Source organism: Sprattus sprattus (assembly GCF_963457725.1).
Source record: "Sprattus sprattus genome assembly, chromosome: 13".
In the NCBI taxonomy this organism is placed as follows: Eukaryota; Metazoa; Chordata; class Actinopteri; order Clupeiformes; family Clupeidae; genus Sprattus; species Sprattus sprattus.
Genome location: NC_137911.1, coordinates 26,935,605 through 26,953,104, shown reverse-complemented (window position 1 = coordinate 26,953,104; position 17,500 = coordinate 26,935,605). Strand labels below are relative to the sequence as shown.

Sequence of the window (17,500 nt, the reverse complement as noted above, 5' to 3'; positions counted from 1 at the left end):
CGTTTTGCGTTTTCACACAGGGGATAATTCGTGAAACAATGCATGTTGGAACAGTGGTCTTGTCATCTAAAACTTGAGTAATGGAAAATTCTTCACTGGAGAAAACAGGGATGTGCTAATCCTTGTTAAGTACATTGACGACAGAACTTTTTGCAATGTAATTTTGATTTAGCAACATTTGTATCACATCCCATCTAAGAGCAACACTAACCAACATAGTATGCCATCTGAACTGCGGAGTCTTCCTGCCTGTGTTGCAGAGCGGCCAGCGGGTGTGGTCCAAGGTGTACACCCCTTCGGTAGAGCCGGCGAAAGGGGTGCTGATGTCCGAGGTGATCACTGACCTTCGCATCGCCCTCACCTACGAGGTGGGACTCACCTCCATCAGCAACTACGGCACGGGAGACCCTGTGGTGCGCATCGTCCAGTTCGCAGAACGTAAGTTTCTCCTTTTTTTTAAGATTTATTTTTGGGCTTTTTGGCCTTTAATTGATAGTTTAAGTAAAGAGTGGGACAGGAAATGAGAGGGAGAAGAGGTGGGGAGTGGACAGGAGAAATGACATCAGGGCGGAATCGAACCTGTGTCCTCCATGGGCATCAAGCCCGGATGTGGTTGGGGCTACTGGTTGCACCACAGTGCCCCCCAAGTTTCTCCTATTTGAAGCGCCCTCACCAAAATAATGGGTTTGTTTTTCACTGTGCAAGCTATTTCATGTCAAAACGCAGTAGCTGCTGCAGTAAAAGGTAGTATGCCTGAGACAATTTTATTGTTTTGGCGCTATTTAAATAAAATTGAATTGACATGAATTATGCCAATCATTTTGCAGCACCATAAACTCACTTTTATCTTCATATAATACCCAAATGGATACATTTTTACCAGAGAACTTTATTTAACGGTGTAGAAGTTAACTTGATGAGACTTTGGATAAATTCCAGTCAACTCTGTAGCAAATTAAGTTAGCGAGGATTACAAGATAGTCGGATTTACAGGAAGAATGTTTGTGTCTGTTCTGCAAAGAGTTGTTGTGTTTTGTTTAGCAAGCTTTGAACTTCCGTTGACAAACTATGAAACAAAGGGAGATTGATCAAAGGAGATTTTTTTGGGAAGAGGTACTAAATGTGTTGATTGAAGTTGGAAAATTCCATGGACTCCTACATGCAATGATTGAGGGACAGTGCTGTTTGTGTGTACTATGTAACAGTGTGTTTGATTGAGGGACAGTGCTGTTTGTGTGTACTGTGTATCAGTGTGTTTGAAAGACAGATAAAACGCCTCAGTGATAAAACGTCTCCATCTTCATGTTCTCTCTCCAGCTTACACTTATCTCAGGCCTTCAGGTAAGGCTGTGTGTGTGTGTGTGTGCGTGTGTGTGTGTGTGTGTGCTACATCCCTTTGTGAAGTGTATTCTCCGTCTCCCTTTCCTTTCCCATTTAGTCCCTTCTTCTTCTTCTCCTCCTTTTCTACTTTGTAGACGAATCACTTTGTTTTCCCGTCCTCCTCCTGTCGTCCTTTTCCTCATCGCTCTTTAGCATTCCGTAAGGCACCCCTCATTTCATCACTCGCTCTCCATCCTTCCTTCTCTGTCTATCTCTCCCACTCACACACACTTCTCTCTCTCCATCCTTCCTTCTCTGTCTATCTCTCCCACTCACACACACACTTCTCTCTCTCCATCCTTCCTTCTCTGTCTATCTCTCCCACTCACACACACTTCTCTCTCTCCATCCTTCCTTCTCTGTCTATCTCTCCCACTCACACACACACTTCTCTCTCTCCATCCTTCCTTCTCTGTCTATCTCTCCCACTCACACACACACTTCTCTCTCTCCATCCTTCCTTCTCTGTCTATCTCTCCCACTCACACACACACACTTCTCTCTCTCCATCCTTCCTTCTGTCTATCTCTCCCACTCACACACACACTTCTCTCTCTCCATCCTTCCTTCCTTCTCTGTCTATCTCTCCCACTCACACACACTTCTCTCTCTCCATCCTTCCTTCCTTCTCTGTCTATCTCTCCCACTCACACACACTTCTCTCTCTCCATACTTCCTTTTCTGTCTATCTCTCCCACTCACACACACTTCTCTCTCTCCATCCTTCCTTCTCTGTCTGTCTCTCCCACTCACACACACTTCTCTCTCTCCATACTTCCTTTTCTGTCTATCTCTCCCACTCACACACACTTCTCTCTCTCCATCCTTCCTTCTCTGTCTATCTCTCCCACTCACACACACACTTCTCTCTCCATCCTTCCTTCTCTGTCTATCTCTCCCACTCTCACACACACTTCTCTCTCTCCATCCTTCCTTCTCTGTCTATCTCTCCCACTAACACACACTTCTCTCTCTCCATCCTTCCTTCTCTGTCTATCTCTCCCACTCTCACACACACTTCTCTCTCTCCATCCTTCCTTTTCTGTCTATCTCTCCCACTCACACACACTTCTCTCTCTCCATCCTTCCTTCCTTCTCTGTCTATCTCTCCCACTCTCACACACACTTCTCTCTCTCCATCCTTCCTTCTCTGTCTATCTCTCCCACTAACACACACTTCTCTCTCTCCATCCTTCCTTCTCTGTCTATCTCTCCCACTCACTCACACACACTTCTCTCTCCATCCTTCCTTCTCTGTCTATCTCTCCCACTCACAAACACACTTCTCCCTCCATTACCCTGTGTCTCTCTCTCTCTCTCTCTCTCTCTCTCTATCTCCATCTTTCTCTGCTTACGCTGAGATATCCTCCTCCTCCTCCTCCTCCTCCTCGTGGTTTTCCTCCTCCTCCTCCTCCTCCTCCTCGTGGTTTTCCTCCTCCTCCTCCTCCTCATGGTTTTCCTCCTCCTCCTCCTTGTTCTCCCGTTTTGACATTTTCAGTTCTGTTCCATTAAATTCAACATTGTTGTCCTGGCAACCAGAACATGCTGCTTTGCCAGTGTAGTACAATTACATAAAAACACAGCCTAGATTAAAACAGAATGTACAACAACAACAACAACACATACTGAGGCGGTGGATATAGCACTGTGGGACCCACCTAAATGGTAATTATGGAGTTAGAATAGTTTTCAAAATGCACAGATAAATGTGAAGGTATTCACAAATGTATTTCCTGATTCACATAGAAATGTCATGCACTTAGACTACAATGGCATAGAAAAGCCTTTATTGTCGTTGTGTTTGCCTACAACAACATTTGGAAACTGGAGAACGAGCCGCCATCTAAGGGTGACTTATTTGTATTTTTTTATAAGGACATTCTCTGCAGCTGTCTCTTAGAATTTCAGCCAATCACATGAACGAAGATTCTTAAATGAATCAGGCATGATTAAATGCGACCACACTGTCCATCTATGTGCTTCGCAAGTAAATGCAGGGGGAAAGGCCGTGAAAATAATATGAACACATCCTTGCGCACACGCACACACACACACACACACACACACACACACACACACACACACACACACACACACACACACACACACACACACACACACACACACACACACACACACACAAACATACTACTACAAATAGGGGTGAATCAACACTCAGTGATTTGCAAGTGTTGATGTGGAGTGAAGTGAGTATTATGAAGCTGATGTCAGCCACCTATTTACCGCTTCACTGCCAGCCAAGAACTCGTCAAGGGTATAACAATATTATTTTGGCATAATTACTTGTTCATATCTGTTAGTCCATATCCATCCCCTTTGTGTGCGCTCACTGAATATAGCACTATCAAAACAATGTTTCTCCCTGAAACAGATTTTGTGTGTGGATTTGAGGACAAACAACTCTGTGGCTTCACCCAAGACAGAGGGGATGATTTTGACTGGACTCGACAGAACCACCTGTCCCAGAATCCCAAACGCTCAGCCAACACTGGCCCGGATATGGACCGCAGCGGGACCAAAGAAGGTGTGTTCTCTTGACAGTTGCCTTTTTTGCTTTCTTTACTACGACGAGTTTCATTTATTACATTGTTATTACATTGTCATTACATTGTTCATTAAAAGAAAGATTTGTGTCATATATATATATATATATATATATACTGTTTATATACACGTTTGATTTGTGTTACCTCCTGGTATGAAATGCACCTTATAAATAAAGTTTTACTTAATTTGATTTGATTTAGGTATGGAAGATGACCTGCTTTGGTATGCAATGAAAATCATCTGATTTGTATTTGAGAGACCCTTAAGATAAAAATGTGAGGTGATTATGGAGAGATGTAAGCACATGAAGGAGCATTGTTTTATCCAAGTCATGGTTATCAATTAAATACATTGAATTACCCGAGTTGACTTTAAGACTAATACCAATGATTGATAGTCACATTGAAAAGCTAAACGCAACAAATGAAAAAAATAAAAAAACATGGCTGGTTTTAGAGGCCAGTTCCCTCAAGCGCAGGTCAGCAGGAAGCGTAACCAAGGGTGATCCCCAGTCCCCAGGTCAGCAGGAAGCGTAACCAAGGGTGATTCCCAGTCCCCAGGTCAGAAGGAAGCGTAACCAAGGGTGATTCCCAGTCCCCAGGTCAGCAGAAAGCGTAACCAAGGGTGATTCCCAGTCCTCATCGGCAGCGCTCACAATCAATTAGATACTAGATGAGACAGCAGGGCAAAAACACATCCCTCTCTATGGGTGTTTCTGCCACAACGTAAATCGCAGTGAAGTCATTACAAAAACTGTCACCTCGCGTGTCGAGGCAAGTGTCCTCCCACCCTAGCACTGTCTCTCACTGGATCAATGAAGAGAAATTAGCAGTGAAATTACTAAAGGCCTTGTAGTCCTGAAATGGCACTTTTCTCTCTTTCTCTCTATCTCTCTATCTTTCTCTCTCTCTCTCCTTGAGACTTTGAGCTTGGAGCTGGGGGGACTTTTAATGCCTATGATAATGTGCATCAAAAGTGGTTTTCTTTCAATATTAATATGACCTTACCTCTCCTCTCTCATTGAGCATTGCCCACTCTAATGCGGCTCCTTCTTAATATGGATGAAGGGGTGTGGGGGGCAGAGGGCCCGCTGTATCCTTTCAAAAGTGCTCGAGTCAGAGGATTTTAAAAGGTGTCCAAACTCATCCATCACAAGAGTTATTTTAGGACTCTTGGCCGCAGTTCCCTCGAAGAGCTGAGTCTGTCGGGGCTTATCTGATAGAGTTACGTCCATAAGTTCTGTGTGTGTTCGCGTAACCGCCCTCCAGGGGTAGATTCACACGTTCTCAGCCGTGACTGATTTGCTCCTGTTCCTGATTCGGGCCGTTTGGGGGATTTTTTTCTGATGCCATCATGCAATCTTCACCGTGATCATTGTGGTCCAGAAACTCTCAGTAGGGATGTTTGGGTCAGGACCATAGCTAATGGGTGGGTGGAATTACCCTGAGAGTGAAGGGATGAGGTTATGGACTAATGCCTTTTAGTGAAAACTGAGCCCCTCAAGATGGCGGACCCAGGCTTGGTGGCACCAGCTGGTAACAGCGATGTCAGACAAAAATCAGGGGAAGGGGTGATCCAAGGGGTAAAGAAGCTACGTCTTTTTCTGCTGAAAAATGATGTAATTCACTTGATCAAATTCAGGAAGTTGGATCCAATATGTGGTATGTTTTTCAAATAGTCTTGTAGTTCAGCCATTGTTGCCGGTAGACTTGGAATCACAGCGCGGCCCTCTTTGTCACCGCCGAAACCGCGTTCCTGTCCTGGGTGATTGGTCTGGTAAAAAACTGAACGCCGAGGTGCTACTGAACTCAATCAATGCGGAACAGAAGGTGTTCAGACTGATATATTGTAACTTAGGTCAGTAGATTTAGATTGGCAGCGCTACACGGGAACCATTAGGTTTTTTTTAATAAAGCATGACTGGCACTGTGCCAGGAATACTAAGTACTACGCAGCCGGTGGAACTGCACTGGGGGATCGGGGATAATTCATGTTTCCACCGTTATTCCACATTTTATGTTAAGGAAACGCATGCATTATGTACGTACTGTGTGCTTTATTTGAATACTCAATGGACAACGTTGGCTTCAAGGAAAAAAATATAAAAATGAAATAAAATGAAGTATTAAAGTCCAGAATTGGCAGCTGTTCTCACAAGACGTACGAAAGACCAATCGGCCGTTTAGAGTAACTGGCGCCGAGCTGAAAACACCCTGCCCAGCAGAACCCTGACATTCAATCCTCCTTGTGTGTGTGTGTGTGTGTGTGTGTGTGTGTGCTTCAACTCCAACCTCCACTTGTGTGACCTCTCACTGGCCATTTCCCGCAGGCTACTACATTTACATCGAGACGTCGCGGCCACGGAAGACGGGCGAGAGCGCCCGCCTGATCTCGCCGCTCTACAACGTCACCACGACCCGCGGCCCCACGGGCACCATCCGCATGCCCTACTGCATCTCATTCTACTACCACATGAGGGGCAAGCACATCGGTGAGTTACCCACTGCATCTCATTCTACTACCACATGGGGGGCAAGCACATCGGTGAGTACCCCACTGCATCTCATTCTACTACCACATGAGGGGCAAGCACATCGGTGAGTACCCCACTGCTGTCAAACCCAACACCTTAAGAGACATTAGTCTCCATGATAGGCAAGCACATCGGTGAGTACCCCACTGCTGTCAAACCCAACACCTTAGGAGAGATTAGGCTCCATGTTAGGCAAGCACATCGGTGAGTACCCCACTGCTGTCAAAGCCCACACCTTAAGAGACATTAGGCTCCATGTTAGCCTATATTATATAAGCCTTCCTATGTACAACATGCGTAAGTGTAGTCACTAATTGTTGATCATTACAATGCCTGTGATATCACAGAGTGGCGTTGAATGCAGTCCTGCCCTCAAACTGGCTGCCACTACTGGATGTCCTCAAAAAGCCTGCCAGCTCCAGTTTTTGGGGACTCACAACTCCTTGGGGTGTGTGTGTGTGTGTGTGTGTGTGTTTTTACAGTCTCTTTTTTTTCAATCTGAGAGTTGTTTACATGAGGGATGGCTGTCAGGGGAGCACTCATTGTGTGTGTGTGTGTGTGTGTGTGTGTGTGTTTGTGTGTGTGTGTGTTTGTGTGTGTGTGTGTGTGTGTGTGTGTGTGTGTGTGTGTGTGTGTGTTTGTGTGTGTGAGTGTGTTTGTGTGTGTGTGTGTGTGTGTGTTTGTGTGTGTGTGTGTGTGTGTGTGTGTGTGTGTGTGTGTGTGTGTGTGTGTGTATGTGTGTGTGTGTGTGTCCGTGTGAGTGTGTGTGTGTGTGTGTGTCAGGGAAAACATGCCTGTCTGAATGAGCCAGATGTCACCCCAAAGATGAATAAGTCATCAGGAATCTAAAAAGGCACCGTCTTCTGCTAAACCCAGACTGACATGGCAGTGGTCTTTTCACATCTGTGTGTGTGCCTCAGTAGAATTATGGTGTGTGTGAGCACTTGTGTGCTTCTCTGTGAGGGTGTGTGTGTGTGTGTGTGTGTGTGTGTGTGTGTGTGTGTGTGTGTGTGTTTGCTTGTTTTATGCTAACTCCAAACTGACTTCTGCACGTGCTCCCGTGATCCCTCAACAAGCATTTACGGATAGCAATGGTACCCTTTTAGAGTAATTTAAGCGCCCCCATTATTCACCTGTGTGCTCAATCACCCCCCTCCCCCCCCCCCCCCACCACGCACTCCATTCCAGGCAACAAACTCCTGACATTATTCTGCCCCAATCTGCCCCCCCCCCCCCATCACCACCTCCACCTTCCCTTTGTACCACACAACTTTCTGTGACCGCCTCGCACGTCTCCCATGCCCTCCCCTGTGCCCATGCGTGCCCACCGCTGTGCCATGCGGCACTTTAAAATTTCAGCCAGAGTAAAACAAGCATCTGCCAGCCTGGGGGCAGAGCGGGGCACAGACATATTCAGCGCACCCTCAGCGAATCGGGATCAGCTCCTGGGCACACTTGTGTGTGTGTGTGTGTGTGTGTGTATGTGTGTGAGGTGTGTGGTGTGTGCAGGAGGTCTCCTGTGAAAGCTGAGGCAACACAACAACAACAACGACAACAGACGTGATTTGATTTAGTAAACCTCCAGTATAAGAGCATCCATAATGTATCGGGGACAAACATGCTTGAAAGGTCACGGATGAGAAATCGTTCTCATTCACTTGTCTAAGAGGATCTTTTTTGGGGGGTTTCCATGATTCATTCCCACATTCTTCCAGGTGAAGCCCTTGAAAGCTCTTTATCCAGGCCTTACTGGGTATCACATACACAATATGATCATATGTACTTAGTGGTCCTGCCTAGTATTCAAACCGAATCGAGATTCAGAGCAGTGTGAAAAAAAGTTGTACTTATGCTGTAAACATGGCCCTTCATGACTTTATTGAAGCACATTAGTTACCAGCTGTTAGCTTATGCTATGTTTTGAGCTAGATTTCAAGATAAAATATAATAACATGCATTTGCACGAGAATGAAATATCATTATTGAATACTTTCGTAAGTCTCCTGCAATAAGGATAGTAAGTGGATGAAGTAAGGAGTGTCAGTTAGAGGGCAGAGTCCATCAGAATTGCTTGAGGCTGATGAAACATTTAAGAGTTCACTAATCAGATGAAATGTTTCCTGGGGAGTTCTGGCCCATCGCGTCACGCGTCACACACACACACACACACACACACACACACACACACACACACACATGCACACACACACACACACACACACACACACACACACACACACACACACACACACACACACACATCGCGTGGCTACGTGCCCGCCGTCAGCTCTGCTATCAGCGCACGTCCATCTCCTCTGGTGACTCATAGGGGGAATCAGGCCGTGTCGAGAGTAAAGGGAGAGAGAAAAAAAAACAATCCCAGGGCTGCTGTTGCTGCGATCACTCTCTGCTCCCTGTTCTTGCCGTCAAATCCTAACCTCTCTGCCAGACCTCCCGTTTCGGTTTGTGTCTGTGGTGGACCCAAGAGTGTGGCGTTTGGTCTCGAGTGTTTGTGTTTAGAGCCTGCCTATGTGTGTGTGTTCACACATTTGTAGTGCTTTGCTCTTAACTTCCCCCCTGATCTGTCGCCCCCCCTGTCAAATGCCGACCTGTGGCTGTCTCTATGTGACCTCCATTTGTGCTTTGAGGGGAAGTGTGCGTATCATTGTGCCCAAACAAACTTGTGCACATGTGTGTGTGTGTGTGTGTTTGAGATGCGGAAGTCTCGAACCTCGAGACTTCCCCTCGATGAGGCGTGGTGCTCCTCGTCACCGGCGGCTGGCGCTGGGGTTAGCCGAGGGCACGGCGGGTGATTTACGGCTGCCGACGATGCAATCAGTCATCGGGGGGAGATGCTTCATCACTACGCTGGCCCATCGGACGGGTTTATCGGGCGCATAGATCTTCCATCCACGTCAGCGTCAGCCGCCACCGATTCCGCCGCCGCGAGTTTGATTTATGGGGGCCCTCGGCGCCAGGGACCCACGGGCCCGTGAAGCGCAGGCACCGGCGCCTTTGATCCGTCCCGGCTGCACCAGAGGCTATGGGGAGCCCCCGCGCTCATACACACACACTGTGTGCCCTCCCCCACTCATACACACACACACTGTGTGCCGCCCCCAGCCCCCCTTCATCAAAGCACCTTAGCCAGCAGAGACAGGACATCAACTTTTCCGAGTTGTAGCTTTTCTGGAGGTCTGGTTCATCAGAGGAGACTGGATGAGACGTGCTAAGCTAGGCTAGCCGGAGCTACAGAGCATCGAGCTAAATAGGAAATGCTCTATAGGAAATCAGTGTTTTTTCCCCCTTCTTCTTTTTTTCATCCTCTATGCCTATTTTTTGTGCACCATTAGTCTTGATTTCTTTTGTGCGGTTCAATTGGAGTTGAGTATTTTTTACCATTGCCCTTTCGTTCAGCTCTTCCCCTTCGGGTTTTTGTGTCAGCTAATGTCTTTGCCTGTCCGGTCTCACCGGGAGTGCAGACAGCTGCTGAGAGAACCTGTCCCTCGTCGGCCATCGTTTGCTTTTTTTTGAAGGCTTCAATAGCTGCTGCTCCGGGCTATCGTGGCTTTTTCCAAAGGATATGTTTTATTAATTCCATTGCTATTTAGGGGCCGCAGAAGTAGAGAGGCGAGACTTAATGAAAATTAAAATTGAAGGGCAAGGTCCATTAATCTCGATCAGAGTCACCCAGAGGGGGGGGGGGGGGGGGGGGGGGGGGGGGCGGGGGGGGGACTGATGCTCGAATAGAACATCTGACAACCCTCTGATCAGAGATGTCTCACTGTCCTGCTCCATCTGTCTGTCTCTCTGCCTGTCTGTCTGTCTCTCTGCTTGTCTCTCTGCCTGTCTGTCTGTATGCATGCCTGTCTGTCTGTCTGTCTGTCTGTCTGTCTGTATGCCTGCCTGTCTGTCTGTCTGTCTGTCTGTCTGTCTGTCTGTCTGTCTGTCTGTCTGTCTGTCTGTCTGTCTGTCTGTCTGTCTGTCTGTCTGTATGCTTTCCTGTCTGTCCGTCTGTCTGTCCTTCTGTCTGTCTGTCTGTCTGTCTGTCTGTTTGTCTGTCTCTCTGTCTGTCTGTCTGTCTCTCTGTCTGTCTCCCTGTCTGTCTGTCTCTCTGCCTGTCTGCCTGTCTGTCTGGCTGCCTTTACATGAGTGTAAACATGTCTACAGTATGTGTCTGCATACAGCAGGTTTATGGATTCTGTGCCCTCATCTCGCAGGCTTCCTCTTGCTGTCTTGATCTGTCTCTCTCCCTTCCTGTCTGTCTACAATGCAGTTCACAGTTCGACTCGTAGCACAGTAGAGAGGGCCTTTGGAGTGAGTGAGACAGAGAGAGAGAGAGAGAGAGAGAGAGAGAGAGAGAGAGAGATGGAGAGATGGAGAGATGGAGAGATGGAGACAGTGAGAAAAGTTCCACTCGTTGCACAGTAGAGATGGCCTTTGGAGTGAGACAGAGAGAGAGAGAGATGGAGAGATGGAGAGATGGAGACAGTGAGAAAAGTTCCACTCGTTGCACAGTAGAGATGGCCTTTGGAGTACTAAAGGCGTGTTTTTACTGTCTTCATGGAGAACTGCGCATGGCCCCTTGACAGAGTCTGCAACATCATCTGTGCGGTGTTGCACTGCATAACTTATTATCATAACTTACGGCATAGTATCTGACAAAAACAGGCCATTTAAAATATTAAAAAACGTTATTATCGCTTTTTTCACATTAATGCTACAGTTATAATGAAGATTGTTCACTTCATTAATCATAATGGATCTCCGGCTTCGTGACCTAGAAATAGGTGGTATCAGAAATGAATATTGCAATGAAACTATGGGGGACAGAGAAGAACCGAAGGAGAAGAATAGAACCGGTCGAGAATTATGACAGATGTATGCTCACAGACTTTTCTCTGCCCGGAACCACAATTTAAAATCACATGAAAATCTTTCTTTAACATTACGAAACCGTACATACAGTAGCACTGCAATCTCAGTAAACTTATATTAAAACGTGCTTCAATTGCAGAAACTTTAAGGCATTAAAAGTAAACAACATGTTCACTCTTCCACTAATTGCATCTGCATCTCAAACGTCAAACTTCACTTGCCGAAGCTTTAAGACTTAGATCTCAAGTAGCAATGTTCGGTCTTCAAGTTGGAGATGTTGGTATTGTTTTTTTCTAGCACATGGACAGAGCTGCAGTAGTTCTCTCCGAGGCTAAAGGGCCGATCTCTCTGCTTGAACCAGCTGCAACTGACCTCCCATCTCCCATCTCCCGTCCTCTCCTCTCTCTCTCTCTCTCTCTCCTCTCTCCTCTCTTCTGGCTCCCTTTCTCCTGCTCTCTGCCTGTCCCCCTATGCTGTCTCAATTCTGAACGTTCAAAGTCACGGTCGATAAGAAAAATAAACACTGAAAGCACTTCTTTATTCTGAAGTCCTCGCATCATAGCGTTTGTTGACATGTATTTCGCCGGCAGCTTCTTTGAAGGATGTATTGTTGAATCACTAGATATCACTAGACCCCCCGCTGTATATCTTCAGCTTTTCCCACGGTCCTCCTCCTGCTTAAGGATATCTTCTTTTGAACATTTATGTCTTTGTGTCTTTGTGTAATGTTTTTATATCTTTTTCACGGGCGCTGCAATTTAATTTTTTAACTTTTACACTTTTCACTGAATTTTCCAAGTACAATGTCCTAGATCTGAACTGTTGAATTCTGTTCAGACAAACGTTTTCTGAGTGGTGGGATGTGGTTACTCAGCTCATGTGTTATCTGTAAGCCTTAGTCACTGCCTGTCTTTGAAATCGACCCTGAAACACTGGTCTCCAGCTCCTCTAGTCGCACCTCCCTGCCACCCTCTACCTCACCCCCCCAACCCCCCAACCCCTCCCAGCGGAGAGAGAGGAGAGAGAAAGATGGAAAAATGGAGGGAGAGAGGAGAGAGAAAGAGGGAAAGATGGAGGGAGAGAGAAAGGAGAGAGAGAGAGGGAAAGATGGAGTGAGAGAGAGAGAGAGAGGAGAGAGAAAGAGGGAAAGATGGAGGGAGGGAGAGAGAGAGGAGAGAGAAAGAGGGAAAGATGGAGGGAGAGAGAGAGATGGAGGGAGACAGAGAGAGAGAGAGGGAGGAGAGAGAAAGATGGAAAGATGGAGGGAGAGAGAGAGATGGAGGGAGACAGAGAGAGAGAGAGGGAGGAGAGAGAAAGAGGGAAAGATGGAGTGAGAGAGAGAGATGGAGAGAGACAGAGAGAGAGAGAGAGAGAGAGGGAGAGAAAGAGGGAAAGATGGAGTGAGAGAGAGAGAGAGATGCAGGGAGTCAGCCCCCCTCCAGCAGGGCAGCAGGAAGAGACTAATGGTCCAGTGCTGCGTGGCTGGGAGTGTGTCTCAAGTGGGCCCGGTTCTCAGCAAGTGGACACACTCAGCTGCTACCCCACCACCCCCTTCTCCCCCCCCTCTCTCCCCCACTCCCACCCCCAGCGCTTTCGCCCTCATTACGGGGGACCCCAGTGTGAGACTGCTGGCCTGGCAGGGGCCTGTGTGGGGCGGCTGAGTGTGCAGCGCTGACATTAACCAACATCTGATGAGCTTTAGTTGCCATTAAACAATATTTTGACAGGCCCCTTGTTGTCGCCCCCAAGTCTCCAGACCGCCACAGGGGCCAAAACCCGAATCATTATTCTCTTATAACTTTTTATTTATCAGCAAGTGTGTGTGTGAGAGAGAGAGAGAGAGAGAGAGAGAGAGCGAGAGATAGAGAGAGAGAGAGAGAGAGAGAGAGGAAGGAAAAGAAGAAGGGGAGATCGTATGACAAAAGAGTAAGTGAGGATGGAGAGAATGAGCGGATGGAGGGGGAGAGGAGGGCAGTTTGTGAAAGATGAGGACGGTGGATCAAAGTTGCTCTATTTGCATACAGCTACATCTCCTTAATAGTAAACAGTGCATCATGCCAAGAGAGTGAGCAGACTTTTAGTGCTTACTTTATGTGCAGACATATATTCTATGGAGATTATTTAAGACGCTATACAGTTTTCAGCAGAAGAACATCAAGCTTTTATATGTATGTGTGTGTGTGTGTGAGTGAGTGTGTGTGTTTGTTTGTGTGTGTGGTGTGTGAAGAGGAAAGAACTTAAGCATTAACTGTTGTAGAGTTGTGTGTTAGTGTTCACCCACCTGATCCATCATTGTCAAACTCACAAACTTTCACTCACTGATTTCAGGAATTTCACTGAAATGATGTAACATGTTTGATATTTTGAGACATCAGAATAAGGAGAAACAAAATAATTATAATAATTAAGTATGATAATAAGTAACACTGACAATTCCAATCTACTGGTAGTGTAGCCTAAATCATTATTTTATAGAGATGTTTTAATAACTTGAAGCCTACGGGAGGATAATAGAGAAATTAGACTGAATTAAGTGACACATATAAAGAATGATTTATCATGCATCAGTGAGATTGTTATTTTTAACAGAAGTTGCGGATAAGATAATTTTACTGGCTCACATTATCAACAAACCATATCACCCTATAAATACACACCTAATCACATACTACATTTCCTCTATTTCTCTGCCATCTTAAAAAGAACGGGTAGTATTTGTTTAAAAGTGGAAAAATCCAATATATATATGACTGCTACTTGTGATACATGCAGGCATAAATTATTCAACGCGCATGTGAATAGTTAATGACACGGTTATTTAAAGAGAGTTTTACATTCTAGGGTAATGTTTTCAAGGTCGCTCGCGGAGTCGGGTACCTGTCAGTAAGCATTTCATTTCCTCGTGTTGTGGAAATGGTTTTGCCAGCCACTCTCCATCTCCCTGTTGGTGTGGCTGGAGACGTGCATTTGAGCTCAGTTCAGCTTTACCGACTTTACACACACACGCACGCACGCACGCACGCACGCACGCACGCACGCACACACACACAGACAGACACACACACAGACAGACAGACACACACACACACACACACACACACACACACACACACACACACACACACCATTACCGACACGGAGGAAAGCCTCAAAGCAAATATAAGCGGCACATTTAGCCCGAGTGATGATTATTGCATGGATGTACACTATTTCGTTTTATAACACCACCACAGTCCTGGAGAGCAGAGGGGAACGGCAGTCTGGCTCTCCTTTCAAGGGAGGCAAGGGAGCTGTGACTGAAGTTGCCGCTTCATGCGGTGAACTGTTAAACACACAGCTGTCAATCAGCAGGGCTTGGATTGAAGGCCCAGGGAATCAGAAAGACCAGCAGCGCCCACGCACTGATCGTGTGTGTGTGTGTGTGTGTGTGTGTGTGTGCGTGTGCCTGTAAGTGTGTGTTGCCCACGTACTGATCCTGCTCGGTTTGGCAGCGGGAACTGGAGATGTTGACTCCGTGTCAAACTGGTTCATTGTTCCAGCCTCACAGTGTGCACACTCATGTCACAGCCACCTTAAAATGTTTTTAGGGACACACACACACTCACACACACACACACACTCACACACACACACACACACACACACACACACACACACACACACACACACACACACACACACACACACACACACACACACACACACACACACACCATCACTTTAGTTCGCTTTTTCATCAATAGACGAGTGTCAGACAGTGTAAGGAGTGGGTCTACCAAAGGCTCCTGAGTGCGTTTCTTTTTTAAGGTTTACCTGGAGTTCCATTGCAGTCCATCAGGGCTCACAACTGTTTGAAATTCCTGCTGGCTGCCAAGCCTGCACAGCCAATAGAGCTGTCCCGTGTCCTCTCTCCACCTGACAGTCTCAAAGACAAGCTTTGCATTACTCCACTGGATCGATAAATGTTTTACCAGCCTCGCCTCTTCCCAGCTGAGGGAGAAGCCAGGAGAGAAGAGAGGAGGGGGGGGAGGGGGGTCTGTCTGAGGGGGAGAGGGAAGGAGGGAGGGAGGGAGAGAGTGGGACAGAGAATGTGAGTCAGAGTTACAGAGGATGAGAGTGACTGAGTTAGAGAGAGAGAGAAGAATACAGAGAGAAAAAGAAAGAGTTGAAGAGAGAGAGAGGGGGTGGAGGAGAACAAGAAGAGTGTCTGAAGGGGATCGGGAGAGACTGGTAGTACGAAAAGAGTGGTGGTAGTGAGAGAGACGCCTGTCGTGGAGAATGGATGTGAACATGCTGAAATGCTGTAATGAAGCCATTAGCAGGGTGGGTTGCCGTACAAGGGCGCTGTTTATGACGAGGCAGATGAAAGCCTGCTTTTGTGTGTTTGTGTGTGTGGACATACTTGTATTCAACTCTCTGTGGACCATTAGCTACTCGAATAATCCCCCTGCATGCCCTTCACCCATGTCCCTTTCTCACAGTCTCCATCTCTCCATATCTCTCTCCATCTCCCTCTCTCTCCCCCTCTCTCTCACTCACTCTTTGTGGGCTTGTCTTCAGTTTCATGCTAATGCTGGATTCATTTCCAGTCCTATTCCTGACCTCTTTGAGCTCCAGCTCTTTTCAGAGCTGAAAGTGGGTGTATAAGGGCCCATACAGTGCCAGCTGTGTAGCACATGCTAACCTTTAAGACATAAGCACTCGCTGTTCAGCACTTCATCCATGATCTGTATTCAAACTATACCCATGGCAGAGACTCAAACTCAAACAGCACTCACATACTGTTATCATTTATTATCATTTGGTAGCATATGTCATAAGATGGTAGTTTTCCATGAGTTGGTTTTTCTTACTGTAGTCACACCAGTGCAGTCCACTCATTGCATAGCACTGTTATTTGCCTGACAAAATGGCTTTTGCTTCATATATTCCTTTAAAGAAATATTTGCAGATTTTGGTGTATAGAACGACATACAGACATCTTCATGTGTGATTAATTAAACTGTTCAGTGACATTAATAGAGATTAAATAATGACTCATGCACATATGCACATATGTGATAACCTCATGTCTACTACCCCGATTTACCACCTTTACACATATTTACTGTATAAGGAGTCATGAAACCGATCCTACAGATACCTCAGAGTCTATGAAGATGAATATGAACTGTATGGATGAACCTCCCATGGCTGTATCTGGCTGTATTTGACAGTGTGGAGGATGTAGAACGCACACTTGTACTATCTCCCATGGCTGTATCTGGCTGTATTTGACAGTGTGGAGGATGTAGAACGCACACTTGTACTATCTCCCATGGCTGTATCTGGCTGTATTTGACAGTGTGGAGGGTGTAGACCGCACACCTGTACTATCTCCCATGGCTGTATCTGGCTGTATTTGACAGTGTGGAGGGTGTAGACCGCACACCTGTACTATCTCCCATGGCTGTATCTGGCTGTATTTGACAGTGTGGAGGGTGTAGACCGCACACCTGTACTATCTCCCATGGCTGTATCTGGCTGTATTTGACAGTGTGGAGGGTGTAGACCGCACACCTGTACTATCTCCCATGGCTGTATCTGGCTGTATTTGACAGTGTGGAGGGTGTAGACCGCACACCTGTACTATCTCCCATGGCTGTATCTGGCTGTATTTGACAGTGTGGAGGGTGTAGACCGCACACCTGTACTATCTCCCATGGCTGTATCTGGCTGTATTTGACAGTGTGGAGGGTGTAGACCGCACACCTGTACTATCTCCCATGGCTGTATCTGGCTGTATTTGACAGTGTGGAGGGTGTAGACCGCACACCTGTACTATCTCCCATGGCTGTATCTGGCTGTATTTGACAGTGTGGAGGATGTAGACCGCACACCTGTACTACCTCCCATGGCTGTATCTGGCTGTATTTGACAGTGTGGAGGGTGTAGACCGCACACCTGTACTATCTCCCATGGCTGTATCTGGCTGTATTTGACAGTGTGGAGGATGTAGACCGCACACCTGTACTACCTCCCATGGCTGTATCTGGCTGTATTTGACAGTGTGGAGGGTGTAGACCGCACACCTGTACTATCTCCCATGGCTGTATCTGGCTGTATTTGACAGTGTGGAGGGTGTAGACCGCACACCTGTAC

At 46.7% G+C, this 17,500-nt stretch overlaps 1 protein-coding gene across 1 annotated transcript in view; it reads left to right on the top strand.

The window, feature by feature from the left end:
• The window catches only part of mdga1 (MAM domain containing glycosylphosphatidylinositol anchor 1), a gene marked incomplete at its 3' end in the record, with an annotated part of 246,681 nt that overhangs the window by 201,673 nt on the left and 27,508 nt on the right, over window positions 1-17,500 (top strand). Inside the window, 4 exon segments of the mRNA XM_080849904.1 lie at window positions 261-438; window positions 1,318-1,341; window positions 3,773-3,925; window positions 6,278-6,439. Of these exon segments, the coding sequence (XP_080706030.1) occupies window positions 261-438; window positions 1,318-1,341; window positions 3,773-3,925; window positions 6,278-6,439 (517 nt within the window).